Source organism: Lactuca virosa, chromosome 6 (assembly GCF_052849685.1).
Source record: "Lactuca virosa cultivar CGN04683 chromosome 6, Lactuca_virosa_CGN04683_v6, whole genome shotgun sequence".
NCBI lineage: Eukaryota > Viridiplantae > Streptophyta > Magnoliopsida > Asterales > Asteraceae > Lactuca > Lactuca virosa.
In genome coordinates, this window is record NC_136431.1 from 56858113 (window position 1) to 56878000 (window position 19888).

General features: G+C 35.9%; 1 protein-coding gene across 1 annotated transcript; it reads right to left on the reverse strand.

Moving 5' to 3' along the window:
• Nucleotides 1-4418: 4418 nt before the first annotated feature.
• LOC145120786 (uncharacterized) lies at nt 4419-6026 on the reverse strand. Its single transcript, XM_079056580.1, has 3 exons — nt 5805-6026; nt 5212-5405; nt 4419-4689 (listed from the first exon to the last, which is right to left on the reverse strand). The coding sequence occupies exons 1-3, from the start codon at nt 5875-5877 to the stop codon at nt 4669-4671; spliced, it is 288 nt and encodes a 95-aa protein (XP_078912706.1). The 5' UTR covers nt 5878-6026; the 3' UTR covers nt 4419-4668.
• Nucleotides 6027-19888: the final 13862 nt, after the last annotated feature.

The following is a 19888-nucleotide window of genomic DNA, read 5'->3' on the forward strand; positions in this document are numbered from 1 at the left end:
TTTTCAAAATTCATAACAATTACAATTTTATTTCAAAACATCATAGTGTCCTATAAAAACGCCTGAGAGAGAGTGCATGTCGCGCCATCAAGCATTTCCCTTGCCCTTGGCCTCAGATGTACCTGAAACAAATCCACAAACTGTAAGCTAATGCTTAGTGAGTTCCCCAGAGCATACTCCACACACAATTCACATAACACATATCATATTAGCTATAAAATCTATATATATCACATAAGCCATGCATACAAACATATAAGGATGTCTTGGACTCCTCCCAAGGTCTTACTCCAGAGTGTCATGGGCTCCCCCCATGTTCTTTAACCGACAAGTCATGGGCTCCCTCACATGGTATTTCATCCGACTGCCATGGGCTTCCCCCATGGTCTTTAACTAACAAGCCATGGGCTCCCCCACATGGTCTCATATCCAAGTGCCATGGGCTCCCCCCATGGTCTTCCCTGCAAGTATCATATAATCACTAGCATACCATTTAGCATATAGCTAACTATCATAACACATATCTCTACTTCAACTAGTGTACCACATATCACAAAATGGGCCGACCTTGGTGCCTTAGACCCATTGGTATGGTGAAGAGACTCACCTCTCGAATGTTGAACTGACAAGCTAAGATCAGATAAATCTCACACACTGCTCCAACTCAACTGCCTACAATCATCATGTGATTAACTTGTCATAATCCCGATTTACCATGATTATCCTCAAAGTCAACCCTGGTCAAAGTCAAGGTCAACAATCAAGGTCAAAAGTCCATGTTGACCTCAACTCGTCGAGTACATCCAACAACTTGTCGAGTTCCTCCCGATTCCATTTCACTGAATCCCGAGTCAACTCGTCGAGTCACCTAAGTGACTCGTCGAGTTCATCAAATGTTCAGAAGTCCAAAAGTTCATGCAGACCAAAACCCTAATCCTTCACTGCACTCATTCAGAATCTCGAAAACGGGTAAACCCTACCCGACTCGTCGAGTCGACTAAGGGACTCGATGAGTTCCTTCAGTCCTTTTGTGTTCAGTCTTTTCCAGGGGGATCTAAGGTCGCAAACTTCAGATCCAACCTCCCCTAGTGCAGTTACCACGTAAAGTTGCAAATTTTACGTGCATGCAAGGCCTCACAAGGCTAAAACGTCAAAACTAATCTTCCTACAAGGTTTTAGTGAATGGAAAGGGCCTAAGTTGGATAAACTGACCAACTTTATGCCATTGAGGACCTAGAGATGTCCAGATCTGGAACCATATCCTTGTGATAAGTCCAAATCCGAGTATGACCCCATTTTGCACCAAAAGTGACCATAATCTTCCATAAAATGAGATCTAAGCAAATAGAGATCAAGGTAGCAACTATTACCTCTAAATCGATGCTAACAACAAGTAGATGCTGGATCCAAAGTCTTCTCCTCTCTTCAATCTCCTCAACCTTCAAGTTTCCTTCTCAAAAGCACAAGTTCCACTATCCAAGGCTCACACACACTCAAGAAAGCACCAAAATGCGGCTATGGTTTCTTTCTGGACTGTAAGAACGATGAAAGAGGCTACAAATGAGCCATAAGCTCTTTAAGTAGGGTACAAACCCCTAAAAATGAGGGTTTCCCTTTATAGCGCCTACTCGTCGAGTCGGGACCTTCTGACTCGTCGAGTAGGCTTGAGGTCCCGTGTCCTCGTAATAATCTCTACTCGACGAGTTGGAGCTCCCCAACTCGCCGAGTCCATGCACAAAACCCTAAAAATTAGATAAATTAATAATACCTGGAACATGTGTTACAGTAATAAGGGGGATTCGGGGGCGGGGGCGGGGGTAGGAAGTCTGGACATTTCGGGGGCGGGGCGAGAACGGGGGAACGGGGAAATTTCAAGGGCGGGGGTGGGGGAGCACTCCCCGTCCCGTTTGCCGCCGTTGACATCCCTAAACCCAAAACTTCATCAAATCTTCAATATAGGATCTATAAGGAAGTTGTTGCGTGGAGATTGAATCAAATAATAAAAATAGAGTTTTGAAACTCTATTAGAACATAGAATGATCTTTAAACTCAGTTTGACATCATAACTCAAAACCCTAATTATAAAATAGAGAGATTAGATAAGAAAACAAGAAACAAGGGAATAAATAAACAAACAAGCATAAATTTCACCATGGGAAAAGGAGAGCAACAACTTCACTACTCAAATCTCTCTTCTTTAGATGTCTGAATAATTTGGGAACAAAAGGAGAACTAAATATCTTATATGCTTAGAAAAATATTACATATTTACCCTCAGGTTTCCCATTTTACTTGATTTACTCATTATGACTAATTACTTGACTAAGGCCCCGTTTGATACGCATATTTTCAGGTCCAAACAGATCTTTCTAGCTGAATGGACCGGAAAGACTGTTTAATTTGCACAAAAAATGGTCTTTCCCGGTAAGATATGTCTTTCCCAGAAAGCCCCAAAATCATATCTTTCTGGCTGAATGGGCTGGAAAGACAATTATGCACCAAACCCCGCCTCTTTCTTTCTTTCTTGGACTATTAATTTTTTTAAATAACTTTTTTAAATTTATTTTTTTATTGAATTATTACGTTTTTAATGTATTGTTTTATATTAAGAAATATTATTTTAATATATAATATTTATGTATTAATAAATATTATTTTATTAGATTATTAATTTCTTTTAAATACTTCTTTTTTTAGTTTCCTTTTTATGGATTAATTCTTTTTATTGGATTATTATATATTCATAAATATTATTTAAAATATATATTATTTATATATTAATAAATATTATTTTATTGGATTAATTTCTTTTAAATACTTCTTTTTTTAGTTTCCTTTTTATGGATTAATTTTTTTTATTGGATTATTATATATTCATAAATATTATTTAAAATATATATTATTTATATATTAATAAATATTATTTTATTGGATTATTATCTTCTTTTAGTTAATTTTTTTAATTCATTTTTATTGGATTAATTCTTTTTTTTAACAATACCACCACCATCCTAATTTATTTAAAAAAATCTCATCCATCCCACCACTATCAGACATAAACCGGGTCATTTTTAATCATTCAACACAGTCAATCAGATGTACAATCAAACAATATGGTTTCTTTCCCAGTCAGAAAACTTTCTCAGACAGCACTTTACCAGACAGCACTTTCCCAAACAGAAACTATCAAACGGAACCTAACTTATATATTTTCACCATTCATCGTTTCCTATTACTTTACTAACATTTTACGTCCTATAAGGTTAATAAAGTCAACTCTAGGGTAAATACTACCTTTTATAAAGTTATCATTTTTAAACTTTACTCTTATAATGTTCTTAAATTTGATTTTAATAATATTTTAAGTGAATTCCTAACATTGAATTCATCTTCTTTATTTAAAACGACTAAATTTTATTTTATTCAATTGCTTAATTTTTTATCAGTTCTTTGTACTTTATAAAAAAATTATTTTCACAAAATGTCCAAAACTTCTAAACCTAAAATAAAGATGTTACATTTTTGAAAAAAAAAAGATATTGCTTAACAAAAAGATGAAATGTAATAAAAAAAAGTTGGTTAAAGTTCGTTGGTTTAAGTGATAAAAATATAATACCATCATCGTAGTGCATCAATCTTTTCCGGTCCAAATCTGTTTAATATACAACTAAAGTCCACCCCGATCTCTTTGATCTCTTTTAATCGCTTAATAATCTACACTACTCACTTCCATCAAAATAAACGTAACCTACTTCTAAATGTGCTCTCCAAAGTCCAAACTCATATTCATGAATCAAGAACACGGTAAATTTTAAATGTGTTTTACACATTTAACTATTTGTAGTTAATAATGTTATTATGATTAGTGATTTGACTTTTTATATTCATGAAGAAGAAAATAATCATTGATGTAAACTCTTATTCTAAAATATTGGCTTATGTAAGCTGCTCTTTAATATCAAAGCAAATTGCTTTCATTTAGTGGGTAAATGGGTTTATGAAATACATTGCTATATTGGTTCTGCGTTTTACAATTCCTGGGATTTAGTTCTCGTTGGACTAAAATATCTTCTCTTTTCATGTGGCGTTTAAACTATCACATTGAATTAGGAACCAGATAAATCTCTGTTTTTTATATGATTGGTAGTTTATATAGTTGATTGTTTACACATTATTCAATTGAATATTTTTAATATTATTGGCCATTGTTTTTTTTGTCCAGTTTTGTTTCCATTTTGTTGTTGGTTTGCTACTTTGCTTATATGAGTGTACTGAATCCCAACATAAACTCTCTTCAATGCTGACACATCAAATTCCAATAAATAAGTCTTACATCATATTTTACCATTTAATTAAGAATATAGTTTATCAAATTATATGTTTAACATCTATATGTTGCAATAATCACAACAAAAGAATTTAAAATTTAATCAAATAGCAATTAAACCAATCAAAGGCTTGTACTAATAAACACCCTTTCAAACTTCAAACCATCACACTAAAAATAGGAAAGAACATAATTCAAACAATATAATTTAGACTGCACAAAAAAATGTTAAAAGAAAAACAGCCAAATTGCTTTAAAATGATTTAAGTTGATCACCATGTGTTCAATGATCAATCAAATACATATTTTTCAAACTTTTGGTTTATCAATGCTCGATTTCTTCATCCATGAAGCTTCTTCACCTAAAATAAATAGAAATAAAAAGATTTATCTGGTTAATAAATATAATGTTTATAAAAATGGAATTATAATAATGTGTGTATCTTAAATTTTAGTAAATCTAGTTCCATGACAACCCAAGCAGCCTTGGAACTTGTTGGTCCAACTTTTTAGCCAACTCGAGCTAATTAACAACCCTTTTTCAGATACTGATTTTAACTGTCTATAACAATTATTTATTTAATCTTATCTATTTTCGGGATAGTATGAGTATATATTCAATGATTTTGATTACAAAATTTTGATTCTTAGGATCAAAACAAACATCAATAAATAATCAAAATTTTGATTTTTTAATAACTGTTGCATATCTAACTATCATGCTTTATGGATTTATATGTTATCATTCTTTAGGTTTCAATAATTCCTTTCCATTTTTAATGCATCTAGTTGGTTGTTCAAGTGGGGACGTAATCCATTTAATTTCAACATTGAACAATAATTCCTTTCCATTTTTAATGCATCTAGGGTTTCATAGTTCATACCTCTTTTGTGGCGTTTTCAGTTGATAGCCTTTTGGAACGAGAATGCGACGCCTTGTGATTTTTCATCGGACAACCGTTAGTGTTGACGCCGCCGGATTTGTTCGGCGGAGGCATGTAAGAGTGAGTCTCCGGTCCCCTGTAATCGATCTCGTAAATCTCCGAATTCACTTTTGCGGTAGGCAATATCAACCGACCTACACATATCCGAATCCACGATCAAAACTATCACACAACTCGAACGAACTATGAAGAATCTAAGCAATAAGATTAAGATACGAACGCTTGTTGCTAAGCTACTTTAATTCTTCGTAAACATTTGAAACAATCAAATTGCAGAATTACAAATAATATATAGCGTAAGCTTATGAAACACAAAATCTAATCTCTGGAGGTGAACTCTTCTTAGAGGCGGAGTTCATTCAACCACAAAAGCAAAAACATTAAACAACACGGTGATTGCGAAATGCTTTGATATGGAGATATTTTATACAGTATGAATCAATGAAAAACTAAACTCATAGAAAAAAGCTGTGCGACTATGTGAGTGAGAGAGAGCATGAAATGTGATCCACGCTTAAGGAAACCGAACATACCTCTGGAGAAAGTAGGCATGGCGAAGAGGAGGAAGAGCAAGAAAACAGTTGTGAAGCGATTTTTGAGGTCCATTGGAGAGAGAGAGAGAGAGAGAGAGAGAGAGAGAGAGAGAGAGAGAGCAAGGTGGTATTTAATGTATAGGGACGGCGGATCACGGAAGAAACGTGGCGGTGGTCAGGGGATGATGCGCGTTAGCATTTGAAAGTGTCGCCATCTTCACAGCCTTATGCTGCCTGGTTACCTGCTGAGGTGTAATTCATTCAGAAACTCACAACTGGACCAGCAAAAAATGTTGGAACTTGGGAGTGCATTTTTTTAAATGCGATCCCCCGTTTTCCTGTTGGAGGTGAAAAACTCACAAAAAAAAAAACTATAAAAATGGTATATGTGTGATTTAGGATAAGCAAAATAACGAACCGAAACTGGAATCGATTAGGAACCGAATATGTAAATTGATTCGGTTTTTGGTTTTTTCATATCCATAAATTTGTTTTTCAATTTTTTTATTCCAGTTTGGTTCGTCCGGGTCTAGATACCTAACAATTATGAGTGAACAAAATACTTGTTAGAACCCAATCGAATCGGAACCGGATATGTAATTTAGTTATGTTCTCAGTTTTTCGGTTCCTGATTGGTTCGGTTTGGTTCCGGTTCTAGACCGTAACAAGTAGGAGTGAGCAAAATACTCGTTGGGATCGTACCGAACCCGAATCGATTAGGGACATAATATACAATTCGGTTCAGTTCTCGATTCCTCAATATCCATAAATCTAGTTCTTGATTCCTCGGTTCCGGAACTCAGCTCACCCCTAGCGTGGTTTGCTATTTTCTTTGAATTATATCTTAATAGTTTCAATTTTGTAAATAATTTTTTTGGTAGAGTTTGTTGTAATTTTGGTATTTGTTGGAATTGAAATGATTATTTTTTTTCTTTTAAATATCTTTTTATAATTTTTTAATATATTTCAATAATATTGTCATTAATTAATAAAAATGGACTCACATCCCTCAACGTCTCACCCCCACCCCACCCCTTGCCTACTCTATCTTCACCTTTGGCGATTCCTCGTCCGACCACTACCTTAGCCTTCGGTAATAACCTTTCTCAATCCAAAACAATATTGATGACTTCATATTTGAGCTTCCTGCCTAATAATTTGATACAAATATAATGTTATAGAAACTACCCTTTTGAGAATCATATATAATTTTGGATCTAGAACTTCGCCATTTTTAGTGCAAAAATAACTTTTTTTGGAAAAAAAAAATAAAATGAAAATAATCAAATTGAATTCCAATAAATAAGCTAAAATATAGAATTAAATAAGTAAATAAAAATATTTATAATTTTTAAATAAATCATTATTGAGAAATAAAGAGGATTCATGAATTCGAGAGCTTATATATACTTCAAATATTTTTTAAGTATGGATTAGAAGTGTCAATTTGATTAAACTTTCCAAAACTATTATTACCTAGTCAAAAGATTAATTTATTAGATTTGTGATGAAATAAGGCTATGCTTTGCAAGTTTTCATAAAAGTTTATGGATAGTGTCATAACATGGAAATAAGAAACTAGAAAGGTTATACTTGCCCATTGATCATAGATATATAAGTATGTAGCTAGTTTATAAGGTTATTCTTGCCAATTAATCATAGATATAAAAATATGTAACCAGTCTCTTCCCCATTGCGAGAGTGAGAGAGAACGATAGATTTTAGAGGGAAGGCTTTCCCATGGCGATTTGGAGAAGAATATAGTAATTTAGTGTAAGTTTAAAGGAGAATAGTAAAATTATAGCCAAGGTATAAGCTCGCCTTATCCTCCCATCTCCTTCATGTTAGGGTTTGATTCTCAAAGTAGAATTCAAAATTTTGAATTAATAACGAAGTTCTAGAAGATATATAGTGTTGAATCAATCTTAGATTATGACTCTAATATTAAGCCTTGCATTTAAGAGTTTGATTCATCATTTGGTTGAGTTTTGGGTTTTCAAACCTTACTTATGATGAGAGATACAATTTTTAATGACCACTCTATGCATTGTGTATGTTTTATCGCTAGAAACTTGTAAAAAATCACCAATGTATCACAATTTCACCATTGAAGTGGTTGACTCTATCTGTAATGAAAAATTTTAGGATTTGAAACCCTATTTGGGTGAGAACTTATACTCTAGCCATTAGAAGTTCTACACAAGCTTAGTTTTGTGAATTTGAAACCAATTCTACAATTCTAGTTTTGTGAATTTGAAACCAATTGGGTAATCCTAGTTTTGTGAATTGAAACCAATTCTAAAATCCTAGGTTTGTGAATTTGAAACCGGTTTGATAATCCTAGGGTTAATGAGAGTTTAATGATTGTGTTTATTACTTGCTTGTTATGTGATCCGAAAGGATCTTATTAAATTATGAGCTTAAATGATGTTCCCGTTGGAAAACATCATTGGAATGAAATGAAAAGATTTCTAAATTTTGTTATGACTGAAATGTTCTTTTGTTCAATTGAATGATATCTGTGACAACCCGAAACTTTTCCCGTTATCATTACCCAGTTTCCGTTAATAAAATTTGGGTTTTTATTAAATTCCGTCAAATTTCTTAATTTGGGAAGGACCTTAAGTTTTAAATAAATAATATGTATTTTATACGATTCAGAATAAACCGGGAATCACGCGAAAAACTTGAAACTTCCTCGAAAATCGCCGAGTTCACGGTCAGGACGAGTTTACGGTCGTAAACTCGTGTAGACCGTAAACCCAGTTTACAGTCGGTGCCAGGTGGACCCCCCTGACCGAGAACTCCATCCTATATATAGGGTATTTTGGCCTTCATTTCACACTTTAAACACTCTAAAGACTTTCTCTCTCTACTCTCTCTCTACAATTTTCGAGTTTGCTCAAGAAATCCTCAAGAATATCTTCAAGATCCTCAAGAACACGGTTGTGTTTTGGACCGAAAACACCTTCTTTGCCTTCAAAAACCGTAAGTATCATCTTCCCCTGCATGAATCGAGTTAAAATCCTTCATTTTGGACTTAAGATCATCACTCTTTGCTTGAACAAAAGAGTTTACGGTCCTATGAATCTTCATAGACCGTAAACCCTTATAAAGGGTGTTCTTATAGCCTTTACCCTTCCTAAGGCTAAGCATGGTCCCTAGAATCCGATGCCTTTGAATGAAGCCCTTGAAAACCATCATTTGTGCAAGATTGATGAGTTTACGGTTGTATCTCCTTAGACCGTACACCCTTCAATGACCGTATATTCATGGGCCGTAAACCCATGAACCGTAAACCCATGAACCGTGAACTCCATGACCGTAAGGTCATTGGACCGTAAACACTAAGACCGTAAACACTAAGACCGTAAACACCTAAGACCGTAAACACCTAAGACCGTGAACACTTGGACCGTGAACTCCAATGATCATACCTATTTGACCGTAAACTCTATAGGGTGACCATATACCCTAGTTATGCAATCATATGTGATTGTATCCCATAAATCTTAGAGTTTCCTAGCCAATAAGGGTGTTACCCTTCTTATTTAGTCGTCTATACACTAAATTCATACACATACGTGTCTATATGTGTCTATTAGGATCTTTGTGTGCTCAAGGTTACACCTGACACTCTGCACTCCTCTTCCAACCACACGTCAGAACCACTCAATACAGGTGAGTTCATACCCCTACATTTTCCGTGTTTTTAATGTTTTCAGGGGGAATACAAGCCAAACTCAAAGTATTTTATTAAGTATTAAACTTATAAATACAATCCAACGATTTCTACATTTAATAACATATTCGGATATTTTATCCCTTTTTAATATGTTGAGCATAAGGGAAACTTTTATATTGGAAATCTAATTTCATAGCTTTCAGAAAAGTTTTTACAAAGCATTTTCATATCAACTCTGTCACACCCCAAAAACTGGAACGACGGAAACGTTCTGGGGTGGAGGACGTCATGTTTAGTATCACAAGACATGCATCATAGTAATCAAAGTAATAAGAAACCATTTAATTAGAAAGAAAGTGTTTACAATGTGTGTTCACAAAACATAGAATACATAAGAAAATAACAAACAAGACTTGAAGCTATACTGCTCCATCTTCTACATCCCAATGCGAGTACCCGTCTACTAGGCTCCTGAGAATACAAGTTATTTGAAAGAGTTGATCAGCAATTAAGCTGGTGAGTTCATAAGATTTTAGTGATGTAAGTAAGTTGTAAAATGTTGTAGTAAAATGCTGTTGAAACTGTAGTTGCAAAATGTAGTGAGTTGTAAGTTCTGTTTAGAAAAAAATTCGCTTGTTCCTCCAGGAAATCCTATATTTCCTGCTTTGATGAAAGATGAGTAAAAAAATGACTCCAAGTCCTTTCTATGAGTATTAAATGGATACAAGTTATATAAAAACCAGAGTAAACAAACAATCGATTGTATGCATCTGCCCTAAGCCCACAACCAAACAAGGAACAGGGAATGAGGCGGATGACACACATCCCATTGGTTGTTAGATCCTTGTTGTATATAACCCTGGTGTATTCCCTTGATACTCACGGAGTTAACTATAATAGTTCTTTTATATTCGATGGAAAGATTCTTTAAGAAAACTCTTATTTCTTATTATAAAATGGTGCCCACAGTAATTACTCCTATAATCACTTAGTTTATACTGGCTATATATGATCTAATATCGGATAGAGATTTGATTGGGTGAATCTGCCCTAAGCCCACAACCAAACAAGGAACAGGAAGTAAGGCGGAAAGCACACATCCAACTACCTATTGGGTATCAATGATATATAACCATGTTGTGTAAACTAAAGTATTATAGAGTAAATCATCTAAGGTCCTTTAAGTTTATACTGGTTTAATAAAATGGATTAAACCCTTAACTGGTAAGTTTCTAGTGTTGTATACTAAAAGTTCTGATTTTGGAAAGTATGTTATGTACTAGAAAACTGTGCATTGACTCTGTGTCCTATGACTTGACCCATACCTGGTACCCTTATGATGACTCAATGTATACTGGATATATATATATATATATATATATATATATATATATATATATATATATATATATATATATATATCTAGAATCGAATAGATAATACACTGAGTGAATCTGCTCCAAGCCCACAACCAAACAAGGAACAGGAAATGGAGCGGAGAGCACACATCCTATTACCTGTCGGATCCTATTGATATATATGTATCCTTTGATGTATACATTAAGGAATCATAATGTTAGCATTATGGTCCTTTCTACTAAACGTAGCCTTCTACCAAGGCATCAAATGTTATGTGTGTTTGTTTCTTGTATTAGTATGTATTTTCCCAAGTGAGACTATCTTTAACTAAATATAGTTTATACATTAATGAATATGTGAGAAAATCACAAGTAAATGTAATAGGGAAAATAATGTTTTACCTCAGCAGTGACACTGCTGACTATAAAGTAATAAAATACAGACTCCAGGTAGTATTAAATGTACAATACACCTCGGGGAGTCTAAAATAGCCTTTAGTCCTAAGTCGGTTAATTAAAGGTTTAAATGTGAACTCGTATGTAACTAGGAAGATATATTATGATATTTTATCACCTCGTGTCTGCTAGTCCTGGCACGTGAAATCGTACCAGTGTCAATGCAAACCCGGCAAGATATATTATTAGGTTTATCACCTCGTGCCTGCTAGTCCTGGTACGTGAAATCGTACAAGTGTCAATGCAAACCCGGCAAGATATATTATTAGTTTTATCACCTCGTGCCTGCTAGTCCTGGTACATGAAATCGTACCAGTGTCAATGCAAACCCGACAAGATATATTATTAGGTTTATCACCTCGTGCCTGCTAGTCCTGGTACGTGAAATCGTACCAGTGTCAATGCAAACCCGGCAAGATATATTATTAGGTTTATAACCTCGTGCTTGCTAGTCCTGGTACGTGAAATCGTACCAGTGTCAATGCAAACCCGACAAGATATATTAACGTGGTTTTTCCCGGTACTTAGTATGGTGTGTTCCTCCATTTACTTGTTATAGTATGTTCCTCTATGTACTTGTTATAGTATGCTCCTCTATGTACGTGTTATAGTATGCTTCTCTATGTACGTGTTATAGTATGTTGTGAACCCTTAAACTATACCTATCATAGTTTAGTAGTAATGTACTTGAACTGTTGTTGAAAATACTCGTTTTACTACTAAGTTATAGTTGTACTTTAAAACGGAGTTTTGTTAGACTATAAAGTAACATAACATGAAAGAGCTTTTGAAATGTTTTGATCACTTATAAAAGGCATAAGCAATAATTTGAAAGATGTTTATAGCAAACATTTACACAATTATCATTGTGTTCAACTTGTATCCCCCCCCCTTTAAAACATTTAAAACAGTTAAAAGATTCATTACGGGGTATGAAGTCACCTGATGTGGGTGATTCAAACGAATGTGCGCGTAAGGATGAGAAGTTCCACGAACGAAGTCCCGAGACTTAACGAATCCTAAATGACATATAATGGCATATATTGACATAAATATAGTGTTTAGAAGCAACCAAATGCAAAGAAACACCTCACAGGACTAGGAAACACTTTGACCAAGTGTTGGAATCACATGCGATTCAATTTAGGGGAGTGTACGGCCACTTTGAGGAGTGTGCGGCTGCACACTCATGGTAATGAGTGCACAAAAGTGTTTTCCAAAGGTAGGGAAGCTTGTGGGACGATTGTTCAACAAGTGGTGAAGCTAGAAAGGCACTTTGGAGGCCCTTAGGCACTAAACAAAGGGGTGTACAGCCACATGGAGTGTGTGCGGCCGCACACTCCTTGATGAACATGGTTTGGAAGTTTTCTAATGCTCATATCTAGTAAGTAACAAGCTTAGGGGATGGTACTTACAATATGGAAGCCCTTAGGGGTGTTTGAAGGGTGTTTGAAGGGTGTTTGAGGGGTGTACGACCACATGAGTGTGTGCGGCCGCACACACCATGTGTTCTTGAGTTCTGGGCATTTCTAAGGGATTAATCTAGTGTTCTTAACAAGATTCGAGCATAAGGGAAGAGTACTTACGATCCGGAGGCTCGAGAAAGCTCAAAATCGCCAAGAACAAGTGTGTGTTCTTGGTGTTCTTGGTGTAAGTTGAAGATCTAGACAAAACATGATTTCAAATGGATGAAATCAAAGGATGTAACTAGTTTATGAAGATTAACAACAAATCGGGAGAAGAACACTTACCAACTCGAAGATCTAAGCTTAAAATCGGATGGTAGTTGAGAGCAAAATTGAGTCCTAGGCTTTGGAGGGTGAAAAGAGATGAAAGAAGGCTAAGTCCCTCCTATATACACGAGAGTGTGCTGCCAGAAGAGGGGTGTGCAGCCGCACACCCATGTGTGTGGCCGTACACTCCTTGTGTTGGAGTGTAAGGCCCGGTTTTGATGCTAGAAGTGTACGCGATCCATTCCTATGTTCAATGCTTGAATGTACTGCCCTTTGGACCTTTAAACGGACTCTAAACGAGGCTAAATGATAGCAGAAATGAGTCTGACACTCAGTTGACTTGACTGGCTGAGCTTTGCAAGGCAAAAATTTAAAATTTTTTCGGGTTGTCACAAACTCTATTAAACTATAATGGGTATAGTTTGGGATAACCCTCTAGGCAGTTTTCACCAAATCAGATTTCATGAATAAATATGTATAAACTATGGCAGATTTAGTTTATGTTATATATTTTCTCAGGAGTATAAAGTACTATTATTCAAGGTTAATTATTGTTTTATATTGTTTCTCGCTAGTAAACTAGATTATACATAATTGTGAGGCTCTACTTCAACATTGTACTCTTAGGAGTACAGTGATAAATCATTTTAGTATAACCAGAGTCTCCTAGAGGGAGAGCATGAGATTTGTGAATAGATCTATTCGGGACTGACAATCCCACACCAGAACTGCTAGCTACAGTTAGGCAGGCATGCCTGTGGTGGACAAATGTCATTTAACTTAACGCCTGAAGAACGTTATAAAGGTCTCTAGGTCATATCAAGTATGGTTATACGACTCGCAAATAAGTATAAACTAACTTTGGTTTACGGACTCTAATCTTCATTTGTTTTATTTTGAGTAATAAAACTACTTTTATATATACTAATAGTAATCGGGGATTTCTAAACTGGCATCTCTACCTCTAGGACATATAACCTGCTTTTAGGGAAAATATAGGATTTTCCCAGGATAACACTGACATTTCTAAAACTTTGGTTTACGGACTCTAATCTTCATTTGTTTTATTTTGAGTAACAAAACTACTTTTATATATACTAATAGTAATCGGGGATTTCTAAACTGACATCTCTACCTCTAGAACATATAACCTGCTTTTAGGGAAAATATAGGATTTTCCCAGGATAACACTGGCATTTCTAATACTTTGGTTTACGGACTCTAATCTTCATTTGTTTTATTTTGAGTAATAAAACTACTTTTATATATACTAATAGTAATCGGGGATTTCTAAACTGGCATCTCTACCTCTAGGACAGATAACCTGCTTTTAGAGAAAATATAGGATTTTCTTGAGAAACACTCTTCAAAAGAATCAAAGAACATTTTTCCACCAAAACTAAATGCTTATGAACTCACCAGCTTTATGCTGATATTCTTTCAAAACTACTTGTATTCTCAGGGAATTAGTAGACAGGTACTTCCAGGAGTTGGAGAAATCGGAGTGTTAGAGTCACGCCTTTTTATTTACTTTTGATTTGAACAAAACTATGTATTAAACAATGTAAACCTTTTTCATATATGTGTATTCAATGTCTGGTTGTGTTTACTATGTTTGCTATGATACAATTGTTGTGATACTACGCATGACGTCAACCACCCCCGAACGTTTCCGCCGTTCCGGTTTGGGGTGTGACAATATCTATGGAAATGAACGTATAAGTGTGTAGAAAATTTGAAAATTGACTAAATAATGAATCTGACTCACAATCACCATAATCATATTTAGGCATGTCAATTCCATTGTTGAGATTAGAATCATGTAATAACGAATGAAATTATGTAATGAGTGTTAGAATTAGAATATATTACATTTTTAAAATCATGCTTAGAAGAATTATTGATGATCATTAAGCTATAAAAACAACTAGGATCATTGGAAATTGTTTGGGAATTGGAATAAGGCATAAAACCTTATTTTTTCATGAAGAAATTATAGTCGTACGCTTGTACACTTTGTTGGATGTCTACTATTTTCCTTGCAGAACCGTATGAATTAGGTGTGCTCATGTACACTTGGGGCATGCAGTTGTACACTATATTTATGAGACTGCGCATTTGTCTTGGTGTTCTCTGCTTAAAATGTACAACTATACGCAATAAGTGAACACATGTGCGCCTAAATCGTACAATTGCACAATGAGTAATGTATGGATATAAAAATTAGAAAACATCCATATAGTTTATTCGACTTCATATGTGTTTCCATGAATTTTTTCGATTCCTTTCAAATATAGGTAATGCAACAAAAAATTTATAGTTATCAATCCAAAGTAATTAAGGACTTTAAGTTAATAATTATGCATTCTCCATCTTGATGAAACAAACAAATCTAAATGCATTTCCTAATTTAGAACTCTTTTTAGCAACAAAGATGTCCACACATTTTCATATTTCTCATATACCTCCCATAGTTCACAATTGCCCATGGTTGGTGGAAAATACTTAACATAAAATGTATGTGGGAAACCTTTCAAATCCATAACCTTAAACTTAAAACTCGACAAACAAGAGGAGCCAATATGTTTTTACTCCATTCATATGATGAAGGCTTACCTCCTGTGGCTGTTTCAGATGATGACGGTGGTGATGGGAGTGGTGATCAACCGTTGGTCCGTCGTAAAAGAGGTAGGGACTCTATTGCTTCGGTCACTTTTGCGGCTGTTCATGCTGGTGGTGAAGGTAGTAGTGGTAAGGTTCTCAAGAGGTACCGTTCCCTGGACACTAGTGTTTTCCATTATTTTGCTAATAGCCTTGGTGTGGCTCGTCCTTCTACATATATTACTCAATTGAAAACAAATAGGCCTCCTCATGATGCCAATGTTCCTCATCCACCCGATGCTATTTATGTTATGTCCTGGGAATATAGGCAAGAGAAGAGTTTAATGGAGCCAAAGGTTATTATTTCCTTCTTTAAGAATTTTGCTTCCCCTGGCACTTGCTCGAGTGTCAGCCAAGGTCGCACAGAGCACATCCGAGATATGTACAATATTAAACTTGTTGAGAACATGATTCTGGGTCAGGAAGTTATCCTGTGGCTTGACGAAAATGAGACATTGCATCTGGAGAATCGTCGCCTTCACGATGATTTTAAAAAGATATATGATCTTGTAAAATCATTCGTGGTTCTAACTGGTGGTGTTTCCCATAATGTGAAATCGTTCGGTGACCAATATGTGAAGCTTGTGGGTAAGGTCGTTGATTTAGAGAAGGTTTCTCTGAGTGTTGACATGGTTTCTTAGGCCGAGATCGACAAGGTAAGGGGTGAAATGTCTGTTATACAAAATGAAAAAGCTATTTTGGAGAGTAAGTTGGCTTTTTATCAGGATGTGGCGGATGAAATTTCTAGGCTAAAGGCTATGGTGACGTCCCTTGAGTTGTAAAAAATTGGTTAGGTGAACAAAATAACGATGTTGTTGCATGGTGTTCGAAAGTTAAAGGGTGATTTGAATGAATCTATTCTCCATAACACATATTTGCAGGCAAGTGTAGTTGGATTGGAGAACTGGCTATGCAAAGCGGATGAGGATATTGTTGGAAAGTGTGTCTGTGACATCCCCAAAATCACGGCCAGAAAAGACCGGTTTAATTTATGCTTTTAAAACAATTTCAGAGTTATCCTTTGATTAAAAGAGTTGCGGAATTTGTTCCCAAAACGAAATATGATAAAATAAGATTTACCAAAGCATTTCATAAAGAAATGTATTTTCATTGTATAACAAAACTCGGGATGTCATGTTCCGATAAACAGACCAAAAGCATAAACATTACAATACAGACCTTACAACAGTTATATAAAACAACAGGTCTATAATCCAAAAATAACTTGACAAGTCATCCAACTTATGCTCTGGCGCCACTACCTGTAATACAAAGAAAACTGAGTGGGTCAGGCTTGGGAGCCTGGTGAGCATATAGGGTTTTCAACACACAATAAATAATTATATTTAATTCCACCAACCAACAATAACCCAATTACCCATTCCCGTTATTCTCACTTTACGTCCCTAAGACAACTAACATAAGGGACCTAGTCTAAGAATATTTCATCGGGGCGACAACACATGCATTTGGGGGTTTCCCAGCAATATATGTCAAATAAGGCAACCATGAGGGGGATGGAGTACAGCGAATGAACACCCAAGTTCATTAACACCTACAGGTGGCGAGCCTGCTAGCGTTCCACAAGACTGTCTAGAAAAGTCTGTGGTCGTCATCTAAACTCCGCTAGATGACTAAATCAAAAACATCGAGGCCTCTCATCTTTTTATCACAAGACAACTATCTACCCATGTTCTACCCAACATTTTAGTAGATAAAATATACACATTTTTTTATACTTAATTTAAAACCTGCATAGTATGTTCATTCAAAACACATTCCAGATAAAAGATGAGACACATAAACATAACACGTATTTCATAGAGAATAAATCATATCTATGAGATTAGAAGATAACATCGATACACTCACATAACACATATTCTTAGTACGTTAAGTTGATACTTGTATAAAATCGTGCATTTGAAAGAGATTATGTACCCCCTTCAAATCAACACCAATATATAAACACATAACACATATTTCATAGTAAATACTTCGTATTTATGTATTAGAAGAAAGTGACTACACACTCACTTGATCAGAAGATGATCGGACAGCACTACGGCTTGTAGAAGTAGTATTCTTCAGTGAAACCGGGATCACTTCACACACCGGGCTTCTCGCGGGTAGAGCTTCGGCTCGGAAACTCTTTTCTTCTCGGGATCTTCGGGCTTCGGGACTTGCTTCGGGTCTCGGGATGAACACTGGGGCTTCGGGGGGTTAAAATAGGGCTTAGAGACAGTATCAGGAGTGGGAGAGAAGAGATGGAGCAACCATAATCGGCTGACCCTTGATTTCTATTTATAGGCTGAGATTTCAGGGTTCACGTCGTGAGTTTTAAGGGCTCACGTCGTGGGGCTTGATCGTCACTGCATGCGTCATCACAAGTGGGGTCTGACAGAGTCCAGGTGACGTTTTTCTGAGTTCACGTCGTGAACACAGTGTTCACGTCGTGAGTTCTGACACAGGATCAGATTTCGTGCCCCGAACTTCAGAAATTCATATCTTTCACATACGAGCTCCGTTTTTGACGTTCTTTATATGCACGCGTAGGTGAGATTATGCTCTACAACTCTCGTTTGGACTCCGTCGGCTAATTTTGACTTTATTTTTATTATATTTTTATTATATTATTTTTAGTAGGCCGGGACAGGAAAACTCCGTTAGAAATTCATAACTTCTTCATCCGACGTCCGTTTTCGTCTGTCTTTTTACCGTTGGACTACTATCGACGAGATCTTCGATTCTCGTTTAGATTGTTTCGGCTATAAACCGCTCGATCTCAAATCGAGTATTCGGGCTGCGTACCGCTAAGTCAAAACTTCGGAAAATCATAACTTCCTCATACGAAGTCAGATTTGGGCGTTCTTTTTATGCACGCTCTCGGTTTAACGAACTCTACAACTTCCGTTTAGATCACTAAGGCTAGATATCGCTCTATCTTAAATTCATATTTTACGTCATTTAGCGTCGTGCCGGTTCTGTCGCGAAACTTCGACAGATCATAACTTCTTCGTTATAACTCGGATTTCGGCGTTCTTTATATCTCCAGAATCCTTGTTTCAACCACTACAACTTTATGTAAAGATATCGGGTTTATCTCACACTTTAATTTTGACGCTTATTTTATTCTTAATTCAATTAAGCCACACAACTAAGCATAAAACACATAATACTCAAATATTTCATCATTAATACTTCAAATGAGTTACAAAGGTTAACCTAGACTTATTACATCAACAATAATGCCTAGCCTGGAAACACGGGCGTTACAGTGTCCAAGGTTATTAACTATTGGTGATATTTCTAATAATAGTATGGTCATCTTGGGTTGCCCTCAAGACTCAAATTGTAATACTCTGAAAATCACAATAAATTTAAAATATTCAATACCAACCATTAATCAACATTGTTTGCAAAAAGTTTCATTGTTTCAAAGGCATTATTTCAAATCAGAGTTTTTCCGAAGACCCGATGACATAAAACAGGAAGTTGTGCACGATCACGCCTTCCCCTTTCCATAATCCTTAGAAGTACCTGAAACCATAAACTAAAACTGTAAGCCAAAGCTTAGTGAGTTCCCCAAAGTACCAACACATACATACATAACAACATATACTGGGTCCACAGCTAAAAAGACTGGATTACCCCCGAGCCCACAGTATGAGTCTGACATGCCATTCGGGCCCTCAGCTCATATCTAGATTGCTCCCAAGCCCACAAACTATGTCTGGAATACCCCCTACAAGGTCCTTAGCATAGGTCTGGATTACTCCGGGTTTGTTAGCTACCGCACAAAGTAATTCAACCTCAACCCAACACAATATGTCGACATATGTAACATGTAAACATAACACAAAACCAGCAAATACAGATAATCATGCATATCTATTAATCAGCTACAAACTAGCATAATACTATCCTAACCAGGATAAATAATCTAGTGGGCCGACATTGGTGCCTTCGACCCAGGGGACAGTGAGGAAGACTCACCACTCAGTCGAAACTGAGTAAAACTCTGCTCTGAAAATTGGCACAACGATAACCTAACCAAAACCAAGGACCTAATATTAATTAACAGTTCAATTACCCAAAATAACCCTAGGTCAAACTTGGTCAAAACTTTGGTCAAAGTCAGCGAGTCAACCCAGCCGAGTCAACTCAACCGAGTCAATTCAGCCCTCGTAT

Bases quoted from the DNA above. Each gene is read 5' to 3' on its own strand.
- LOC145120786 (XM_079056580.1), bottom strand. From the start codon at position 5,877: ATGGACCTCAAAAATCGCTTCACAACTGTTTTCTTGCTCTTCCTCCTC. The intron at 5,406-5,804 runs GTATGTTCGGTT...GGATATGTGTAG, and splicing joins CATGCCTACTTTCTCCAGAG to GTCGGTTGATATTGCCTACC. The intron at 4,690-5,211 runs GTATGAACTATG...TATTTATTTTAG, and splicing joins CTGAAAACGCCACAAAAGAG to GTGAAGAAGCTTCATGGATG.